Genomic DNA, 23,125 nt, shown 5'->3' with positions numbered 1-23,125 from the left:
ATCGTCAGCATTCACTTTTACCAAAAACGTTTTGCTAAAACGCTTACAGACTGTACAGCTTACACCACAAAACTATACTAGTAAATCAACTTATCTGACAAAACGCGACCTCGTGGTTTCATATTACATGAATGTTGTCGTATTATTACCTTTTATATGATTTTAAAAACCAATAGCGGCAGGTCAGCTTATCAATTAGTCGTTTTGTGCTTTAGCACAATTGCCTCCGCGCGTTTTTCCACGCCACATTCCTTCGTGGACCAGCACACTTACTTCCTGCTTTACGTTAAACGACGGCGAATTCAACCAATCAGACGCGCGTAACGACGCAGCGGGCAACGAGATTGGCTGAGCGCGGCGAGGAGGGCGGGGCATGCGGTCTCGTTGCTTGTGCGTGTTGTTCGAGGGAAAAAGCTGCTGGAGCGATTCGAGGCCTTGCATCTACTTTCTATGAACGAAAAAGGAATAAACACGTTCTGTTTGGTAGTTTTCCTCATGCAACAGGCAGAAACCTTTGGATAAAATCAAACGGAGGTCGCGGAATGGTTAAATGGTTTGCATTATTGACATCACATTATTGCTTGTGCTACTGTACAAAGGCTGCTGGTTTTGTGAATGTAGACGGTTGTTTATGGGCAGGCCGCAGTTATTTGGCCAGTGCTCCTGTGCATGCTTTATTGCACGAGTCAGGAGTTACATTCGACAGTCTAGACACTAATTTGAGCGTTTAGTGAATGAAAGTGTTAGCAGATCATCAGTCTCTGCTGTTGCATGGATCTTAAGGGCCTTGCAGCATGGGCTGGCCTGTCGTGTGTTTCTGTGTGAATTTAGACACCTCAAGAACGGACAGTAAAATGTCCCCCATTTATGAGCTCACCTGTATAATTCATTATTTAGCCCAGAAAAAGAAAACGTGCATTATCATTTTAAAAGGCAGAAGTCTGTAAATGTTCAACAAATGCATCATGCATGCTTACAATATGAAAGGATATTAAAAAGCCACACAATTTAAGGTGACTAAATGTTTAATATGACAAGAGATGTAACGTTAAAAGCACACAGAATGGCAAATGATGTAGTTTCACAAGGTTTCTAATACTGATTTTTTTCTTTGTTCAATTTGAGGCTATTCTTGATATATAACATACTACTTTACAGTTTCTGTGATATGTAGTTTGTATTCTAGGCACAGTATTCAAATACATTTGCTAAAACACATTGTATGGATCCCCACAATGCATTGCACTTGAATGCATTGGAAGCAATTATGATTTTGACTCATTAATTTGACAGCCTCAAGTAAAGAATTTTTTTACTCCGAATTGAATTAAAAATGCAAACCAAATTAATTTCCCAAAAAATGTCTCTTGACGCCGCATGTGATCATCATAGACATAACGTCTACTACTGCTTGAAACATCTGTATTCTTGCGTATTACCTACTGTTGTCACTTACTATTTATAAAAAAGTATAACTCACAGTAAGCTGTATGTTAATATTATATTTTCCTATGAGTTGGTCAACAGGTGGTATACTACAGTTTTCCAATAGATCTATGGATGGATTGTACTGACATGTTTGTTTCTTGTTTTCTAGGTGTTGAACAATCACACGTTTCTCATCATATGAGAAGAATGTAGAGACGAGACGTGAATACAATCAGCGTTTTTTTTTCTTTCTTTGTTTTAATTTTATTTTATTTTGAGACGATGGCCTACACAAATTACAGCTCACTAAACCGAGCTCAGCTCACCTTTGAATATCTGCACACAAACTCGTAAGTACTAATTTTAGTGTTTATGTGCATTTTCGATGATATGTTTGCATATTTGCGATGGTATAAAAACTTATTGGGAAATTAAATAAAACTATGTCATGGTTTTTTTCATAATGGAGTTATGTAGTACAACGATTCCTGTAAGAGAAAAGTCCTGAAACAGGCTACCATGAGGACTCTGGGAAGGATTCCTTTTTTATTTTTGAGACTGTGTGCTTGATTTTAAGTCTTTAGATTATGCGGCTGTGTGATCGCAGAATATTATGTGTTCTTGAGCATAGGTTAGTGTAAAAATGTTAATTTATCATCTGACAATTACATCTTATATAAATGCAAAGCATTTACCACATAGATTAGTGTTGACTGTTACAGATTTTAAAGATTGATCTTTTTTTGAACTTGGTACACCCTGACTGCTAAAACTTGCATAGCAGTCAGCCAATCAGATTGGAACTTGTGATTCTCAAAAGTGGCCATTTTTGTCAACATCCATTGATGGTTGGTGAACAGATCCTGTTTCTACTTTCTACAGAGCAGTTTGCAGCGATAACATGACCAGAAGTCATTCCTTTTTGATGAATGCTGTGGCATGATTGACATTTGACGATGCAGAGCTAAATTTTTTCCAGCAAAGTGATGCATTTACTATCAGTGGGAGGGCAGACAGTGTGAATGTATTTGTGAATTGAACACCAAAGAGCAGTTTTGAATGTGGATGTTGTTTTGGTTGTACATTCGTGACAATGTTTTAATAATGCTGAATTGTTCTTGTGTAAAAACTCAACTTTGTCGCATACTTCTGCGCTTATCAACCATAAACTACAAAAGTAACACAGGGCGATGAAAAAGATAACTTTTTGTTGTTGTTGTTGACTAATTATTTTTGTGGCCGACAGGACAACCCATGAGTTTCTTTTTGGAGCACTGGCCGAACTCGTGGACAACTCTAGGTACTAACACTGTTTTTTCCGTCAGTAATTATTAAAGGTGTCATATGACATTGCTAAAAAGAACATTATGTTGTGTATTTGGTGTGATGCAATGTGTTTATGCAGTTAAAGGTTAAAAAAACAAATTATTTTCCACATAATGTACAATATTATTGCTCCCTTATGCCCCGCCTTTATGAAACACGTCGACTTTTACAAAGCTCATCATTCTGAAAAGCGAGGTGTGCTCTGATTGGCCAGCTATCCAGTGCATTGTGATTGGCCGAATACCTCAAGCGTGACGGAAATGTTACGGCCCTTACCATACTGTGATGCCGTGTCCCGGCACGACAAGACAAAACCAATAAAACCCATTATAAACGAGGCATTTGTTGCATCCAGTGGGGACATAATTAATTATTATATTGACTTATACTGTCTTTTTACGCATTGCGTTGCATATCGCACCACATAAACATAAAACCATGCTGTGTTCGGAGAAACGACAAACAAGAAGTGCTACTCTACACTGCTCAAAACTCACGTTTGAATCATCAGTGGCAAATTCTTTAAATATGAAAACGTACTTACAGGCTGTGAGTCAGAAGCGCCAGACCACACATCCAATGTTGGAACTGCCCCATTTTATAGAAACAGCCTTTGTGTGTAGACAGCATTGTAGGCTAATTTCCCAGGTTCAGGAAACAGTCCTCCTTAAAACGCGCTGCACACATCTGAATATTTTGGTTGAACTGGAACAGTGTTGTAAATACAACTTAACCACTGATTTCTAGTTGTGTCCACTTTTGGAAGGCCAAACAATGTAGTTTCGCTTTCACACAATACTACAGCGAGAATAAAAGTTACACCTTCTTTCTTTGTGTAAACATTTTGGCGGTGTTTTGCAAATCCTCCCACACAGTGACGTAGACATGTGGGGGCGTGTTAGAACGAGCCGTTTTAGAAGGGCGTGGACGAGTCTTAACTTTTATAAAGAATATCTCTTTGGGTTTGAGATTTTAGTCCTTGCAACTTTTATGGATCTTATCTATTCACGAACAGCTTGTAACACTCCAAAGAGAAAGGAAAACATGAAATCGCATCATATGACCACTTTAAGTATTACTGACACACTAAATCATACTGAGGATGAAATTATTTATATTATTCACTCCATTTCTCGTCAACAGAGATGCAAATGCCACACGGATAGACATCTACACAGGTTGGATACAATAGTTTTATGTTACAGTCATGCATTTTAACACTAGCTAAATTATGTATTGTAACAAAATAAATTGACCCCTAATATATGTTAATATTCATTTGTTATGGCCAATCAGAGAAGAGACCAGATCTGAGAGGCGGGTTTATGCTGTGTTTTCTTGACGATGGCACTGGAATGGACCCCAGTGAGTAAAGCAAATAAAACTGAACCATTCATCATACCACAAAATGCATGCATTTCCACTCAACAACATCTCATACACGACACAGTGATGACAGTAGAAATGTTTTCAATAGGTGAAGCCACACATGTCATCCAGTTCGGCAAATCAAGCAAACGATTCCCAGAGTCCACTCACATTGGCCAGTATGGAAACGGATTAAAGTCGTAAGTATTATGACACTTTTCTCACAAACCAATAAGCTGCACGTATCTTGATATTTAGGCTTTTTTTATACATAAACATCCTGGTCTTTTTTAGGGGTTCCATGCGTATTGGGAAGGACTTCATTCTTTTCACGAAAAAAGATGACAAGTTAACGTGTTTGTTTTTGTCGCGAACGTTTCATGAAGAAGAGGGTCTGGACGAGGTAAGATGTTGATTTCAGGACATCATATACAACCATTCATTCTGAATGAAAAGCAGACCTCTGAGAGTTTTTGGCCTGTTCTCGTAGGTGATTGTCCCATTACCCAGTTGGGATGTGAAGACCCAGCAGCCTCTGACTCAAGACACAGAGAAGTACGCTACTGAGACTGAACTCATCTTTAAGTATTCACCTTTTAAGAATGAAGAACAGCTATTCCGCCAGTTCAAGAGGATCGAAGGACCCAGTGGTTGGTTTTACAGCAGTTTGCCAAAAATGAAATCCATTAGATTGGGTCTTGAATGAGGCTGTTAAATCTGAGTACTGTGTGTGTTTGTAGGTACGCTGGTCGTAGTTTATAACTTGAAGTTGATGGATAACCGAGAGCCGGAGTTGGATGTGGAGACGGACCACCAGGACATCCTGATGGCTGGGACGCCTGTAGAGGGAGTGTGAGTTAACCCAGAAATGATCTGGGCCCATATTAACAAGCCTCTAAGAATTACTCTCAAGAACACTGCTAAGAATTGACTTAAGTGTAAAAAAAATGTGTGGCTCAAAGTTGCGCTTAAAAGTTATTTATTAAGCATCTCAGTCGTAATTTAAGCGAACTTTGTTGACTTTGTTTTTGGGTATGATGCGACAAGCTTTCCTCATCATCATTTGGCAATTATCTGCCATGCTTCTCCTCATCTCTTCACCTCTCAAGCTCTGTCAGGTTGGATGGGGGCAGATGCACAATTTCAGGTTTCTCCAGAAATATTTGATTGGGTTCAATCCCAGGCCGTGGCTGGGCCACTCAAGGACATTCACATAGTTGTCTATAAGCCACTCTTGCTGTGCTTAGGGTCACTGTCCTGTTGGAAGGTAAACCTTCTGCTCAGTCTGAGGTTCTGAATGCTCTGGACTGGGTTTTCATTAGGGCTATCTCTATATTTTGGTACACTGAGCTTTACTTCTGCTCTGACGAGTCCCTCAGTCCCTGCCACTGAAAAACAGCCCCACTGCATGAGGCTGCTACAGCACACTTTACTTTTGGGATGGTACTCTGCAGGTGATGAGCAGAGCTGGTTTCCTTCAAACATTATTCTTGGAATTGAGGTTCATCAGACCAGACAATATTGTTTCTCACATTCTGAGGGTCCTTTAGGTGATTTTTGCAAATTCTAAATGTGTTTTCATGTGTCTTCACTGAGGAAAGGATTGAGTCTGGCCACACCGACCTAAAGCCCAGGTCGGTGGATTGTTGCAGTGACGTTTGTCCTTCTGTAGGTTTCTTCCATTTGCATATACAGTATGATCATGGAGCTCAATTAGAGTGACCATCAGCTTCTTGGTCACCAGTATAACCAAGGCCTTTCTCCATCGATTGCTCAGTTTGGCCAGGAGGCCAGCTCTAGGAAGAGTCCTGGTTGTTTCAGACTTCTTCCATTAAGGGTAACAGAGACTACACGCTTCTGTGAACCTTCAATGATGCAGAAATTTTTCTGTACCCTTCCCCAGATCTGTGCCACGATAATATCCTGTTTCGGAGGTCTACAGACAATTCCTTGGACTTCATGGCTTGGTTTGTGCTCTGACATGCACCGTTAACTGTGGGACCTTAAGCCACACCAAGTTAAGACACACCAAGCCGACGATTGGCCATATGCCATCGTCAGGCCGACAGCGAGCGGCGGTGGGGCTAGTTTGTTTGGTGTGTTCCACTCGTCGACTCTCGTCGGGCTCACATCGGCGGCAGTTTGCCTGATTCAACATGTTCAACATTAGTCAGTGCCGAGAATTAAAGCAAAAGTGATGAAATCAAGCATGTGAATGAAGGTGGTATACAGACAGAAGGCTGTTTACATGTTACATGATCTTTCCCAAAAAGCAAGCGCTGCTTTGTTTACATTTTGTATATCTGCTTTTATCTCGTATATCTTTGTTTCGGTTTCTCCTTTTGAATGAAGAATATATACTATTAATAGCTGCTGATATAAACAGCTCGTTCCTCTCACGCATGCACAGGACGCACATGTTAGTTTGCCGTTGGCTGTAGTCTGTGTGGTGTGTTCCAGCACAGCTTTTTGGTCCGACGCGAGGCGACAACACTGTCGGCTTTCGTTGCCGCTAGTTCTTTGAAGTCAGCTTGGTGTGTCCCGGCCTTTATAGGTGTGTGCCTTTCCAAATCACGTGCAATCAGCTGAATTTACCACGAGTGGACTCCATTCAAGTTGTAGAAACTTCAAGGATGATAAGTGGAAACAGGATGCACCTGAGCTCAATTTTTTTATTTTTCCATTTTTTATTTTTAATAAATTTGCAAAGATTTCAAACAAACTTCTTTCATGTTTTCATTATGGGGTATTGTTTGTAGAATTTTGAGGAAAATTATGAATTTAGTGAAAGTGAAAGTGTAAAAAATGATTATGAATGTTCTAAATTATGAATAAATTATGAATGTTCTTTGCTCGTTTTTGGTTTGAATTACTGAGGAAATTTAACTGTTTTATTGAGTGCTCATCTTTAAACATTTCGAGAAGATTCTTCCTCTTCTGAAAGATTCGACTCCTCAGTGCCATCACAACACTCACAATCACTTGAGAGACCTCTCAAGCTATTTTAAATAACTGGGAGAGTAAAAGTGATTCTTAGCTTTAAGAAATTTGATAACTTGCTTTTTTACTTAAGTTTGAAAGTAAGCTAAATTTCATGAATTCTCAGCACTTAAGACTGAAATGGCACTTTAAGAACGTGATAAATATGGGCCCAGTTCTTTACCTTTCTGTAGATCTTAGCACCTACCGTAAGTAAACACACTTAAAGTAGTAATTCACACCAAATGAAAATTTTGTTGCATTCTCAGGCCATCCAAGATGTAGATGAGTTTGTTTCTTCATCAGATTTGGAGAAATGTTGCATTCCATCACTTTCTCACCAATTGATCCTATGCAGTGAATGGGTGCCGTCAGAATGAGAGTCCAAACATCTGATAAAAACATCACAATAATCCACAAGTAATCCACACAAATCCAGTCCATCAGTTAATGTCTTGTGAAGCCAAAAGCTGCATATTTGTAAGTTGTTTTCATTTTAAATAGCCCATTCTGGCCAAAATACTAGTCTAAAATAAAAAAATTCTATCCCCTGTCGTCCTCTTACATCAAAGCCCACTAACATATTTATTTAGATCAGTTTTGGACCGTTTTATCTTGTAAACAGTGCTTAGTGTATATTTCTCATCTGATTCAGACTGGATGGCTTTTTTATTTGAGAAACTAATATTATGGACTTGTATTTTAGCCGGAAGCAACTGTTTAAAGTTTCAAAAACAAGTTTTCATTTCCACAAGATGTTAATTGCTAGACTGTAGTCGTGTGGATTATTGTGATGTTTTTATCAGCTGTTTGGACTCTCATTCTGACGGCACCCATTCACTGCAGAGCATCCATTGGTGAGAAAGTGATGTAATGCTACATTTCTCCAAATCTGATGAAAAACAAACTCATCTACATCTTGGATGACCTAAAGGTGAGTACATTTCAAGCTAATTTAAATTTTGGGGTGAACTATTCCTTTAAATCAGCTAGTCAGCGTCTTCAGGATTACTTGAAACTTCTAGACACCAGTGGAGGATCAGATTGGAGTTAAACCCTATAGGAAGTTGGGCTTCCAGGAGAAGAATTATCATAAACCGACTGATGTTTCTCTTGAGCTGGCATGCGGCAAGTGTTTTTATCATGTGAATGCAGTGTTGGATGTTTTTGGTGATACTAACACGTATGTTTGTGTTGCAAACAGGAAGCCAGAGAGGAGATCATTCCGTGCATATGCTGCTGTCCTGTACATCGATCCCAGAATGAGGATCTTCATTCAGGGTCACAAAGTCAGAACCAAGAGATTGTCCTGTTGCTTATATAACCCTAGGTAAACACGAAAAATACCAGTTTCACACATATACACAGTCTCAGAGGGTTGCTCGTTTATAAGTTTTTTTTTTTTTACTAGTAGTTCTTGTGAACTAAATCAAGTGAGAAAACTCCCTCAGAGGTGGTGGCAAAAATTTCAGACTCAATATATTTTACGCATTCTTTTCTCTTAACTTCTAGGATGTACAAATACACATCAACGCGCTTTAAAACCCGTGCAGAACAGGAGGTCAAGAAGGCAGATCACCTCTCGAAACTTGGTGAGTTTAACCTCAGTACACACAAACATCTCAAAGTGGACTAGAATTAGGCGTTAAGGGAAGTTGACTTCAGGCTTTGTGGCTTCTAATGGCATTTCCTCTTACTGACCATTTCTGCTCTTCAAATACTGAACCACAAGTTTTGACAGGATATAGCGGCTTGCTTTCACACGCAATTGGTATATTTATAAATGCATCTTTTTGCTCTTCCCTTAATAAAGATTGGAACAAAGGAAGAAAAATGAATGATTTTGACTTGATTCTTAGTGAACTAGATTTGTGCTGTAAAATCAAATCACTTATGTCCCTTTTTTTTTCTCTTGTGCATATGTTTGACTTCCTCTCTAGCTGAGGAGAAGGCTCGAGAGGCAGAGAGTAAAGCTCGTGCCCTGGAGTTAAAGCTTGGTGATGATTTATCCAAAGAAGCCAGAGTAAGACCTCACAACCACCCAAACACACACACTTCAGACCCAGAACTGAACTATCTCAGTCAAAGATCAAGGATCTGACCCCGAGACTCAACTATTTTCTGCAGTTCTCCAGCTGTGGTCCTTAGAGAGTCTTTAGCCACTCAAACTCTCCTCCTCACTGTGCATTAGGACTATATAGGACACTTTTTTTGTTTTAATGAGATTATTCACGAATGTGTAGAACAGCAGCAATTTGGGGTTGAGTGAGTGGATTGCATTCATGAAATCAACAGATATGTCTGTGATTGGCTATATTGCTCAATGCTGCTGCAAACACGCCATGAATAGAAAGATATGACCTGTGGATGAAAAGTCCCGAACCGCAAACATCTTATTATTACATCTAAAATGTGAAAACATACAATCTACTCCACTTTCCTGCAGTGCTGCAGTTTTAAATGTATGTTCTTTTAATAAAGATATGAGGTCATGCTGTGTTTTTACACAAACAAGTGTTTTTAAGCTGTTGAAAGTGAAGTGAAAGAAAACTAATTTCGCTATATGCGCGCACTGTCTGTTTCTGAGCGCTGTCACAGATGCACGCGCACATGAAAACGGTGCTCATAGAGTGCAGGAGTATTGTTATTTAGTAAGTTATTTTTGCTGCTTTATAGGCCTTGAACAGTTAAATACAAAATGCCAGTTTTTGCAAGTATCCTCTTAAACACAGTAATTCAGTTCTTAAGTGAAAGCAAACAGCTGAGAAATAAAACACATTTTGTAAAAGTATATTGGATCCAAGCAGCTCTTAAAGTGACAGCAGTCTAATATTCCTGCTGTCTGTCATTGATGTTAATCAAAACAACAAAAGCGAAAATCTCTCACTGCTTCTAAATCACTTTTGTAACTTTTAATAAGAAGTGATGTATATTTAAATTACACAGTGAAGAGTATGCAGTGTTTATATAGCACCGCCCACAACACCTTTGCATTACGATGTTGAGTTTTGCATGGAACAGAACTTCTCACATTTTCTTCTTTAGTTGTATTTATCAATAAGTTTATTAAATGTCAATTTAGAAGTGCTTGTTGGATCTGCAGGTTTTTAAAATATGTGTTTTATTTTCTGTCGCTGATTTCAGGCCGCTCTGAGAAAGGCACAAGATTCGGCTGTGGCGTTACGTGCCGAAGCTACTAGAAAACAAGCCATCCATGCATCCAAACAAAAGTAATACACGCCTGAAACATGTAATGCGCACCTACAAACACACTATGACCTCTTAAAGAGTACCTTGAGATATTTTGTCTTGTTTTTCTTTCCATTTCAGAGCTTTGAAAGAGCCCAAGGAGCTGAACTTTATATTCGGTGTGAACATCGAGAGACGAGACCAGGACGGAATGTTTGTCTATAACTGCAGCCGTCTAATTAAGATGTACGAGAAGACAGGACCACAGCTGGAGGGAGGAATGTGAGTGAAAAATGCACACACTTCATTATGTAAGCTGATGTGTAGCAATAGCATTAACAGTATGGATAACTACTGTCTGTGGGTGTATCAGGGCCTGTGGGGGTGTTGTAGGAGTAGTGGATGTTCCCTATCTAGTGCTCGAACCAACGCACAACAAGCAGGACTTTGCAGACGCTAAAGAATACAGACACTTACTGAGAGCCATGGGAGAATATCTCGCCCAGTACTGGAAGGACATCGGTATAGGTCAGTCTGTGTGCCTTTCTTTTTGAGTAATATGTGCAGATGTTTATGAAATTTCTATTTAATTATGAGTGATTAATTTGTTAGTATAATAGCTTAAAAATATTTTTTGAAATAAATTTAACATGGAATTAAATGTTTCCCTCAACAGCTCAGAAGGGCATAGTGAAATTCTGGGATGAATTTGGTTATTTGTCTGCTAACTGGAACTCCGTCCCCTCAAATGAACTCCGGTTCCGCAGACGAAGAGCCATGGAGATCCCGGTCACCATCCAGTGTGGTATGAACATAAACTTCCAGTCAGCCCTTCAAAAAGTTCCTTTAACCCTCTGGGGTTCTTCGGTCACTTCTGACCGAAAAGTTTTATTTTAAAAATCGTAGCTTCATCGGAATGATATGAAACTCTGTGACTTTTATGGTACTTGGTATATGAACACACAAAAAAATTGGGGACAGGCTTTGACAAGGCTAAGTGGTCGTAAAAAAAAATAGGCACACTCAGGGTCTTCGCGGTCAAAAGTGACCGCCAAAGGAAATGAATGGGAAATTGGCAAAAATACGAAAATACAGAGATTTTTTTGTGCGTACAATCTACAAATCAGCCACGATGCCTAAAAAACGTACACAACAGTGAAGGTGTGAATCTCTAAAACATCAAGAGTGCAAAACAGACAAACACACACACACTTATACACACATAAACATACACACAAACAAATGAACGTGTCACTGTAAAAGCTAATTTTGGAAAATGTGTGAAATAAAATCAATTATTTAACCACAAAGTAAGAAAAAAAGCACACAGCAATGAAAGCATGAAAGCATGAGACTGTAAGCCATCAAGATTGCAAGACAAAATAAACACACACACACAGAGAGAGAGAGAGAGAGAAATATGAGACTGTAACAGGGAAAGTTGAGAATATGTGGAATAAAATCAATGAATCAAAAAAATGGGGAGACATTGGATCCAAAATGCAAAATACTCACACTGTGTTTCTCTCTTGAACACACAGGCATGTGCGTGCACGCGCACACACACACACACACACATAGAGTAATGTGACACTGTAACAGAGAAAATTGAGAATATGTGAAATGAAATCAATGGATCAAATAAAGGGGAGACATTGGGTCCAAAATGCAAAAGCCACACACTGTCTCTCTCTTGAACACATGTAAACACACACACACCCACACACAGACAGAGAGAGAGAGATGTGAGACTTGTAAGACTGTAACAGATAACATTAAGAATTTTGTCTCTCTCTTGAACACTCACATTCTCACGCTCTCTCTCTCTCTCTCTCTCTCTCTCTCTCTCTCTCTCTCTCTCTCTCTCACACACACACACACACTCAGCCAAAAGAAAAAGATGCCAATGGTGCTTGCAGAGGGATGTGAAAACAAGCATCATTTGCACAAAGTGCAATCATCCAATTTGCAAGAGACACTCAATTGTGATCTGACGTGCAACAAACACTAATTACAGTTAGTATGTAAATATGCAGATAATATGTAAATATAGTTAGGATGATATTTAAAACACTTTTTTTTATTTTTCTATTTACAATTTACTGTTTTATAATTATTATACTTTTGCTGTTATTTTAGTTTTTTTGTTCATAATTGCTGTTGCCTTTTAAAGATGAGTTACTTTTAATTGAATAGTACAAAAAAACAGATTTAATTAAAATGTTTATTATAAAAGGTATATTAAAAAATGTTATGATGAATGAATTGCATTTTTATTAAATTTGAATTAAAACAGTGGGTAACAAAATGCTTTCCATTTGTTCTCTTTCTAACGCAATGCTCAGGTTTGACTGTGTTATAAAGTAAAACTGGGACTTCAAATTACCATTTAAACTAAACAATCAAACAAAAAACCTAACAAAAGTAGTCTTTGAGAATCTCTAAATATATATTCAAATCAACAACCTAAAAAAAAGGAGAAAATATGTGCAAAAACCATAGACTGTAGGCAAAAACAACTAGGGAATTCACACCCTTTCTATAGAGAGCTGTACATCAATCTAGTGGTTAACTATGGTATTGCATGAAATTATTGCTCACTACTCCCACCAGGAGGCACCAATCTTAAAAAAATGGATTTTAAAGGCCTAGTCTCTGTTTTAACCTGAAATACAGCATTAATTGAAAAATAATGAAAATTATATATAAAAAAATCTATATATTATTTTCAATGGGGAAAACTAGATCATAATTATTGCATAAATATTAATTATTACCATAAAATTCTCTCAAATATTATAAAATATTATTGAATAAAAATATATTACATTGATTTTACTGGGGGAAAAAATATTTGATTTCAGGGGTCTGGTCACTTTTGACTGCGGAGGTCCTGAGTGTGACTCCTAAATGAAGAACCCCCGAGGGTTAACATCCTTTTGAATAAATGTGGCATAAATATATTTTGGTCATAATCCAGATTACTGATTTGATCCTAACTCCTAATCTAAAGTAATGAACTTTTGTGCTACAGACATAAATGTTGCTTCAAATATTGGCAATTGTTATGGGCTGGTGTATTTTTGCTAATTATTATATAAAAAGTGATCCGATGTTAAAATTCCTACCTGGCAGATGCTAAAAATTAGAAAAGCAACGCCCCAGCAACTGCATAGAAACGCCCTAAGAAACAACCACAGAACCCAATGCCGTAACAACCAACCAGAACGCCCTAGCAACCGCATAGAAACCCCCTAAGAAACAACCACAGAACCCAATGCCGTAACAAACAACCAGAACGCCCTAGCAACCGCATAGAAACCCCCTAAGAAACACCCACAGAACCCAATGCCGTAACAAACAACCAGAACGCCCTAGCAACCGCATAGAAACCCCCTAAGAAAACAACCACAGAACCCAATGCCGTAACAACCAACAAGAACCCCCCTAGCAACCGCATAGAAAACACCCTAAGAAACAACCACAGAACCCAATGCCGTAACAAACAACCAGAACGCCCTAGCAACCGCATAGAAACACCCTAAGAAACAACCACAGAACCCAATGCCGTAACAAACAACCAGAACGCCCTAGCAACCGCATAGAAAACCCCCTAAGAAACAACCACAGAACCCAATGCCGTAACAAACAACCAGAACGCCCTAGCAACCGCATAGAAACCCCCTAAGAAACAACCACAGAACCCAATGCCGTAACAACCAACAAGAACGCCCTAGCAACCGCATAGAAACACCCTAAGAAACAACCACAGAACCCAATGCCGTAACAAACAACCAGAACGCCCTATCAACCGCATAGAAACAACCCTAAGAAACAACCACAGAACCCAATGCCGTAACAAACAACCAGAACGCCCTAGCAACCGCATAGAAACACCCTAAGAAACAACCACAGAACCCAATGCCGTAACAACCAACAAGAACGCCCTAGCAACCGCATAGAAAAGAAACACCCTAAGAAACAACCACAGAACCCAATGCCGTAACAACCAACAAGAACGCCCTAGCAACCGCCGCATAGAAACCCCCTAAGAAAACAACCACAGAACCCAATGCCGTAACAAACAACCAGAACGCCCTAGCAACCGCATAGAAACCCCCTAAGAAACAACCACAGAACCCAATGCCGTAACAAACAACCAGAACGCCCTAGCAACCGCATAGAAACCCCCTAAGAAACAACCACAGAACCCAATGCCGTAACAACCAACCAGAACGCCCTAGCAACCGCATAGAAACCCCCTAAGAAACAACCACAGAACCCAATGCCGTAACAAACAACCAGAACGCCCTAGCAACCGCATAGAAACACCCTAAGAAACAACCACAGAACCCAATGCCGTAACAAACAACCAGAACGCCCTAGCAACCGCATAGAAACCCCCTAAGAAACAACCACAGAACCCAATGCCGTAACAAACAACCAGAACGCCCTAGCAACCGCATAGAAACCCCCTAAGAAACAACCACAGAACCCAATGCCGTAACAAACAACAAGAACGCCCTAGCAACCGCATAGAAACGCCCTAAGAAACAACCACAGAACCCAATGCCGTAACAACCAACAAGAACGCCCTAGCAACCGCATAGAAACACCCTAAGAAACAACCACAGAACCCAATGCCGTAAACAAACAACCAGAACGCCCTAGCAACCGCATAGAAACACCCTAAGAAACAACCACAGAACCCAATGCCGTAACAAACAACCAGAACGCCCTAGCAACCGCATAGAAACACCCTAAGAAACAACCACAGAACCCAATGCCGTAACAACCAACAAGAACGCCCTAGCAACCGCATAGAAACACCCTAAGAAACAACCACAGAACCCAATGCCGTAACAACCAACAAGAACGCCCTAGCAACCGCATAGAAACCCCCTAAGAAACAACCACAGAACCCAATGCCGTAACAAACAACCAGAACGCCCTAGCAACCGCAGTAGAAACCCCCTAAGAAACAACCACAGAACCCAATGCCGTAACAAACAACCAGAACGCCCTAGCAACCGCATAGAAACGCCCTAAGAAACAACCACAGAACCCAATGCCGTAACAACCAACAAGAACGCCCTAGCAACCCGCATAGAAACACCCTAAGAAACAACCACAGAACCCAATGCCGTAACAAACAACCAGAACGCCCTAGCAACCGCATAGAAACGCCCTAAGAAACAACCACAGAACCCAATGCCGTAACAAACAACCAGAACGCCCTAGCAACCGCATAGAAACGCCCTAAGAAACAACCACAGAACCCAATGCCGTAACAACCAACAAGAACACCGTAGCAACCGCATAGAAACACCCTAAGAAACAACCACAGAACCCAATGCCGTAACAACCAACAAGAACACCCTAGCAACCGCATAGAAACCCATTAAGAAACAACCAGAACACCCAATATCCTAACAAACAACCAGAACACCCTAGCAACTGCATAGAAACACAACCAGAACACCCTAGCAACTGCATAGCAACACTCACAGAACAGGCAGCCCATCGTTGCAGTAGGCAAACACCACTCATATTCATTCAGAAGATAAATATAATTTCAATCTTTCTTCCTGTAGATAAGTGTTTGAAGTGGCGGACGCTGCCGTTTCAGATGGATGCTGTGGACAAACGGTACCCAGACAGCTGGGTGTGTCTCATGAACCCGGACGGAAACCAGGACAGGTTAGGAAATTAGATACCAGAAGCTTTCGAACTGTTCAAGACCTTTTTTGGTTTCTTCCTCATTCTTCTGTTTGTTGTTCTGTTCTGTTAGGTGTGATGCTCCTGAGCAGAAGCAGAATTTGCCCATTGGCGTTTTGAAAAAAGATATCAAGTCATCAGAGGACAAACAGAAAGATCTATCAGAGAAAATCCGTCAGCAGCAAGAAAAACTGGAGTCCATGCAGGTCTGTCCATGACCTCAGCTCACTTATGAGCCTTTTTGTGTTCATTTTGTGTGAATTGATGCTTTATTTCTCCTCGTACAGAAAACCACAACAGTAAAATCAGCAGCAGATATAAAACGGTTACCTCTAGATGTCGGTACAAAACCTGCAGAAGAGCGCACGCCTCAGGTACAGTATCTGTGTCCTGATGTTTGTGGATAAATCTCACAAACATATATTTTACCACACAATCAAAAGAGACAAAATATTATTTTTTTTTAAATCTGAATTATTTTAGTCACAACTCAAGGGATAGTTGATTAAAAATTCTGTAATATACTCACCCTCATGTCATTACATACATTAAGACTTTAATCTTTAAAACTATGTATATTAGCACATTTTCAATGTTTCAATTCCATAATGTATCTGGACTTTTACTTTTGAACTTTTTATTATACAGATTTTTTTTTTTTTATATATATACCATGATGTATAAATACATAATTTACCTAATTTTTATAATATATATTTTGTTCACGATACAGTATGATAACTAGAGGGGAAATATGCTTAGCGTTCATGAAAATAAGCATCCTAAAAATAAGGTTGAATTTTTTAATACGAAATATATTTTCTCAGATTTTGGTTATTATTATTTTCCATTTCTATTATTTAGTTATTTATCTTTTTTAAGAATGTAAATGTGACTTAGATATCTTTTTGACAGGCTTCATGCTAAGCATTGTTTTATTTTATTTATTATATTAAAATAAATAAATATATATTTTTAACCTATTTATGCTCCCTAATAGCCGACCCGCTCATCTCAGCGAGCAGCGCCCCGTCCACGATCCCCACCTCTCCCCGCAGTGGTCAGAAAAGTTGTCAGTCAACCACAGGTAGCAAAAACTCCTCCCCCTAAAGCAACGCCTCCTTCACGACCCACCCGGACCCCACCAGCTCCTCCCCCTCCGTCCAAAGCAAAGTCATCACCAGCTCCTGCAACGAAGGCAACAAAACCCGCCGCCAAACCTGTAGCCCCGCCACCACCCACAAAGACACCAGCTCGCAGAAGCGTCACGCAGAGCCGCGCCACTACAGTAAGTAGTCGTATATACTCAAACTTTAAACCATGGGTGCCCAATCCTGGTCCTGGAGATCTACCTACCTGCAGAGTTCAGTTCCAGCCCTGAGCAAACACACCTGTCTGTAATTATCAAATGCTCCTTCAGATCCTAATAAGTTGGTCCAGTTGTGTCTGGTCAGGGTTGGAGCTGAACTTTGCAGGAAGGTAGATCTCCAGGAACAGGATTGGGCACCCCTACTTTAAACTTTCGCGTTTCTGTGCACAAAATAATATCACAAAAAACTGATACATATTTTTTTCGTTAGCCATCATCTGCCAAGACTGCTGGCAAACAAACTCCAACCAACAAGAAAGGAAAACTAAAGAAAGGTAGAGTCCAGGAAGAGGAGGATGCAGAGGAAGAAGAAAGTGAAGAGGAAGAAGAGGAGGAGGAGGATGACGAAGAAGACAGTGCATCAGAAGAGGATGAACCTCAACCCAAAAAATCAAAGATGGCGGCGTCTGTTCAGGCTCGAGGGAAAGCTGTCGTGGAAAAAAAACCACCAGCAGCCGAAGCAGCTGTTAAACAGACCAACGCTGAGGTAACATTCACACAACGTTACCAGAGTGAAACTGTGGTTAATACACACTTAAAGGAATAGTTCACCCAAAAATAAAAATATGCTGAATATGTACTTGCCCCCAGGCCATCCATCAGAACTGATTTGGAGAAATGTATCATTACTTGACTTGTTTACCAACGGATCCTTTGCAGTGAATGGGTGCCGTCAAAATGGAGTCCAAACAGCTGATAAAAACATCACAGTAATCCACACCAGTCCACAAGTTAACATCTTGTGAAACAAAAAGCTTTTGTTAGAAACAAGTCCATTATTAACTAAATTTTAGCTAAAATACAAGTCCATAATATTGCCTTCTTAAGTGAAAAAGTCACTTTTTCTGAATCAGGAGAAACATTTGCACAGATCAAGCATCGGTTTGAAGCAAAAACAGTCTAAAATTGTTCTTATTCTCATTTAATGTGAGATGACAACTTTTTCACTGGAGGAAGTGTTATTATTGAATATGTACATGTATTTTGGCAAAAAGCAATGATATAAAGTTTAAACACTTTAATTATGTCTGTTTCTTACAAACAAACAGCTTTTCGCTTCACAAGATGTTAAGTGATGGACCGGAGTGGTGTGAATTACTTGTGCATTATTGTGATGTTTTTATGGACTCTATTTCTGACGGCACCCATTCACTGCAGAGCAGGAAACTGTCTTCTGAAAAGTTTTGATGTCTTTTTCATTTTATCTGATAAAGTAGCGTTCATGAGCGCTGCACTGCTTTGTGTTCAGCCGTTACCGGGAAAACCGCTGTTTCTGATGCTCCAGAAGCGTTTTTGTTTCACTTTGTTTCATTCTATAAGAATACTCAGCCTATGTTATAGTTTAAAGTTAAAGATACTAACATTAATAAGGTGAGTGTGAGAGTTTCATGTTTATTTGACAGTGATTTCACATTTCTTGTTTGTATGAAGGCTAAATACAAATAAAAAGTGAACATTAATTTCTTCCGTTTTTATTTCTAAAACAGGGCTCCAAACAAAAAAATCGAGTAAGGAGCCATTGGCTCCTATAAGAAAAAAACTTACGAGCCAAATAATTTTTTTAGGTGCCACAGAATAAACGTGTTTTATTTTTTTATGATTATTATTATTTATTTATTTACATTTTAACATTTCAATCATACTGTCATGTGTTTATGTCTCATCTTTTCTTGACTTTATCAGCATTTTAATCCATCTCATAGATGACCTGGGAACTAAGGTTCACTTAAAGTGGGAACTAAATGTCTTTTCCAGCTTGAAATCTACAGTCACAAAGAATTGTTTATTACACAGAATCTGTACCAGTATCATGGAGCATAAGCATCACTTGGCCACTGAGTGTAGCTTGGGCTCCTCCTCAGTGCATCCTGGAAATGTTGTCATACACTCTTAAAAATAAAGGTGCTTCACGATGACATAGAAGAACCTTTTTTGTCTAAATGGTTTCATAAAGAACCTTTAACATCTGAAGAACCTTTCTGTTTCACAAAAGATTCTTTGTGGAGAAAGATGGTTCTCCAGATTATAAAGAAAGAGATGGTTCTTTAAATAGCCTTTGACTGAATGGTTCTTTGTGGAACCAAAAATGGTTCTGTGAAGAACCTTTTAAGCACCTTTATTTTTTTTAGCTGACTGATGAGTTTACTGACACAGAATGGTTATTCTGAGGTAAACGTATATTACGTTGCAATGTTTACAAGCTTTACACATTTTCCGCAGTTTGAAACACTGAATGAGCTTTTACACGAGACATTACTGTAAGTTGTACTGTAGGATCTCTTATAAAATAGGCTACATTTTGATGTTAATTCATGTTCATTATGTACAATATTAGTAAAGAGAAAGATTAAATGGGTTCACTTGCCCTTGAACTGAGGCGCTAAAGCGACCGCGCCTGCCGCATTAAGGAGCGCCAAAACTGTATTGTTTGAATTTCGTTATGAATTCGGAATAATTTTAAAGCTGGTAACGTTACTTTTTATTAAAAAGTTACAAAGCACAGAGCTTTTGCGATTACTGGACGGCAGTTGCACTTCAAATAATGAAGTTCACGCATTAAAAGAACACAGACCAAGATCTTGTTTAGAAGAAGCCATATTAGTAATTATAAACGAGAATTGTTAACGATATCGCCAATATCCACACAGCTGACAGCTTTACCTGTTCTAGTCTGTTCAAGTTGTGCACGAAATAGACGCTGTATGTTCTGAACTTTCCCTTCTTCCGTCTCCGTCATTTCTCTCTAGCTGCACAGCGGAGCTGAGTTTATCAGACTGTGTGCGTCAGCACTGGTGTGCGGCAGAGATGAGGACTGTCTGAAACTCTCTTTTCCACTAAAACTTTGATGCGCATCGTCTCAGTTTAATACGTGAACATAACAAAAGATTTGATCGCAAAACAATTAGGAAAAAAGGCATTACATTCATATGTTTAAGTTATAACGTAAATACCCAGATAGCAATAACACTCGGGCTGATTCTGGCTGAAATGCGTCTCTATCGGTTCAGTCTCGGCATCGGTGAGAAGATAATGGGCCAGAGCCGCGCCGACTCTACAAAACACTTCTGGCAGACAGACGGCTTTTTCTCTATGGGCCGATCTCGGCTGAAAGCTGTTGTACACGCGGCAGGTCCACACTCGGTGTAGTTGTGTGTATTAACCTTCGGCCCGAGTTCGTTTTATCACATACGGGGCGCTGCTAGAATGAAGCAAATCATCCGCCCGAGAAAACTTTTTTAGTGGTTAAATCCTGAGGAGCTTTCGGCGGGTAGTCGCCAGTGGCGACCTCAGCAAAAACGTCACTCGCAAATTAATATTTATGGTCGCAAATGCGACTGTTTTAGTCGCAGTTTGGAGCCCTGTAAAATATTATATAGTTTTATAGGAGGAGATTGTAGGTACAGACATCTGTTGTGAGCATTCTTGGCAGTTTTTCTGATGCTTTTTTTTAATATTGTTCATATTGGTATTATATCGTATCTTCCGAAATTAAGAAATGTATTGTGATTTAAATTTTGTCCATATCGTTCAGCCCCAATCTTGGATGGCTTGAGTTTAAGTACATATTCAGCTAATTAAATCTTTTAGTGAACTTTAATGCAGTTTTAATTGATTTTAATTTCTCTGTCAGGTTATCACAAATAGCACTAATGAAGATCTGAAGAAAGATGCGATAAAAAATGCACAGAAAGGTAAAACATGCATATTGTTTATATAAAAGGATGTATCCGATGTAACTGTGGGGTATGATTTATAGATCTAATAAACTGTATCATAGATAAAGGAATTCAGGTGGAGGCGAAGGTGAACGGCGAGTGGTTCACGGGTCGTGTAACTGCAGTAGAGACAGGAAAGGAGAGCGTACGCTGGAAGGTCAAGTTCGACTACGTTCCCATGAACACTCCAAGAGACCGCTGGTACATGCACAAACACGTACAAATAAACAGATCTGTTCTGTTTCATTGCAACTTCAAAATGTTTTGTATACAGCAAATGTTTAATTTGTGTTTGATTGTTTTTAGGGTGTTTAAGGGCAGCGAAGATGTCCGTCTTATGCGTCCTGCCTCTCCAGAGTCCCGAAGTCCAGACACCAATCAGGGTCCAGCACGGTCTGTAACTCCGCCCACTGCTGCTGAGCCTGACACGACTCAGAGCGGGCCGAGCAGAGAGACCACAGAAGGCCTTGTGACCATGATGAGGTGTGTTTGTGGTTTCATCTGTTAATAGTATGTGCATTTTGTGTGTATTTCAACCCGTCGCTCATGGTTTGTTTGGCACAGGACGTTGCTACGGTATTTTTTCCCTCCGGATTTCCGAATCACTAAAGATTCCGTGAACACTATGAGTGCTGAAGACCTTGTGGCCTTTCCCATCGTGAGTACAGACCATTGTTGCTGCTACACGGAAGCCTTCAAGGATATATCAATTCTAAATTGTTTTGAGTGCGTACACATATTAATTGGATTGCATTAATTATTTATTGTGAATTGCAGAAAGAGTATTTCCAGCAGTATGAGGCCGGACTGCAGAGTCTGTGTAATTCCTACCAAACTCGGGCGGAGTCACGGGCACGAGCCGTGGAGGAGAAGAGCAGCGGGGCAGAAGCCAAACTTCGGGAATCTGAGGAGAAACTCCGCAAACTCAGAACCAACATCGTCGCTCTTCTGCAGAAAGTCCAGGAGGTCTGAAACACACACACACACACTCACTTCCTGTATAAATCACTTTTGCTATTTGTTTTGATTTTGTAGGCCATTGTCAAGGATATTTTATGAGTTAAATGACTTTAGAATTATCAGCGGAAAAAGAATGTTTTTGTCCTTGTTTGGAAATGTTTATTTTGTTCCACAGGACATTGAGATCAGCAGTGACGATGAGCTGGATGCCTACATTGAAGATTTGGTCACAAAGGGAGAGTGAAACCCTGTATCTCCTCTGTTTTACCTACATTTTCACTCTCTACACGTGTTTCATGCATACTATGTGCTCTGAGGGCTGACTGGAGACGTTTGCTGGTCGGCCGCATCTTCATCCCTGTACTGTAACAATGCAGCAAGAGCCAACTTCAATTACCAACTACAACACAATTTTCAGTTCAAAACGCAACTCAGGCCACCTTGGAACAGATTTAACTTGTGGGCCGCAGGTGATGGTTTCATAGAGCCTGCAGTTTGAAAACTTTGTTTGGTTTTACTCTATATGGAGGTTTTGAGTTTGTGTTGGCTGTTTTAGGATCTCAGTGTTGTAAAGCTTCATTCTCAACCCGATTTCATGGAAGGGTCCGCAGCTGTTCTCACAGCTCACTTTGATTCCTTTCAAATCAGTTTGACATTTTGAGTTTGAAAATGGGCTTTAACTTGCTGCTATGTTATCAGAATTGTCTCAAGTTTGAGTTCCTTCCTGTTTCATCTTCCATGTACTTGGATGTGATATTTAGTTTGTTTTATTTTAAATCCTCCAGTGTCCTTTTTTTTTTTTTTTTTTTTTTTTTTTTTTTTTTTTGAATAAACACTGATCTGATGCTGTTAACCTCTTCAGTTACAGTATTTAGTCATCTTTATATCTGAGAATATTTTTTAAAAAGTTTTATTAAAACAGTCCAATAAAGTTAAGGATGTACATGTGGTCTTATGATTCTGTTTGTCTGGGAAAAAAACTTCCAGTTTGCGGTCTTGACTTGTAATTTTTTTTAATCAGTTGATGAATGCATTCAACAATTTGCTGAAATTAAAAAATTAGCCTATGTTA

At 39.5% G+C, this 23,125-nt stretch overlaps 1 protein-coding gene across 1 annotated transcript; it reads left to right on the top strand.

The window, feature by feature from the left end:
- Positions 1 to 365: 365 nt before the first annotated feature.
- On the top strand, positions 366 to 22,871 carry morc2 (MORC family CW-type zinc finger 2). Its single transcript, XM_042753482.1, has 27 exons — positions 366 to 553; positions 1,598 to 1,778; positions 2,675 to 2,728; positions 3,898 to 3,932; positions 4,051 to 4,119; positions 4,232 to 4,322; positions 4,417 to 4,525; positions 4,613 to 4,772; positions 4,863 to 4,974; positions 8,306 to 8,431; positions 8,614 to 8,693; positions 9,042 to 9,124; positions 10,246 to 10,331; positions 10,432 to 10,572; positions 10,664 to 10,818; positions 10,967 to 11,095; positions 15,885 to 15,990; positions 16,082 to 16,214; positions 16,296 to 16,382; positions 17,009 to 17,296; positions 17,589 to 17,864; positions 21,009 to 21,069; positions 21,156 to 21,294; positions 21,400 to 21,576; positions 21,658 to 21,751; positions 21,871 to 22,059; positions 22,229 to 22,871. The coding sequence occupies exons 2-27, from the start codon at positions 1,711 to 1,713 to the stop codon at positions 22,295 to 22,297; spliced, it is 3,117 nt and encodes a 1,038-aa protein (XP_042609416.1). The 5' UTR covers positions 366 to 553; positions 1,598 to 1,710; the 3' UTR covers positions 22,298 to 22,871.
- The last annotated feature ends 254 nt before the right edge of the window (positions 22,872 to 23,125 follow it).

This window comes from Cyprinus carpio, chromosome B25, assembly GCF_018340385.1.
Source record: "Cyprinus carpio isolate SPL01 chromosome B25, ASM1834038v1, whole genome shotgun sequence".
NCBI classification, from domain to species: domain Eukaryota; kingdom Metazoa; phylum Chordata; class Actinopteri; order Cypriniformes; family Cyprinidae; genus Cyprinus; species Cyprinus carpio.
This window is presented reverse-complemented; position numbering and strand designations above follow the sequence as displayed.

Coding starts and splice junctions, on each gene's coding strand:
- morc2 (XM_042753482.1), top strand. CDS start 1,711: ATGGCCTACACAAATTACAGCTCACTAAACCGAGCTCAGCTCACCTTT. Junction 2,729..3,897: donor GAACTCGTGGACAACTCTAG/GTACTAACACTG, acceptor TCTCGTCAACAG/AGATGCAAATGCCACACGGA. Junction 3,933..4,050: donor ACGGATAGACATCTACACAG/GTTGGATACAAT, acceptor ATGGCCAATCAG/AGAAGAGACCAGATCTGAGA.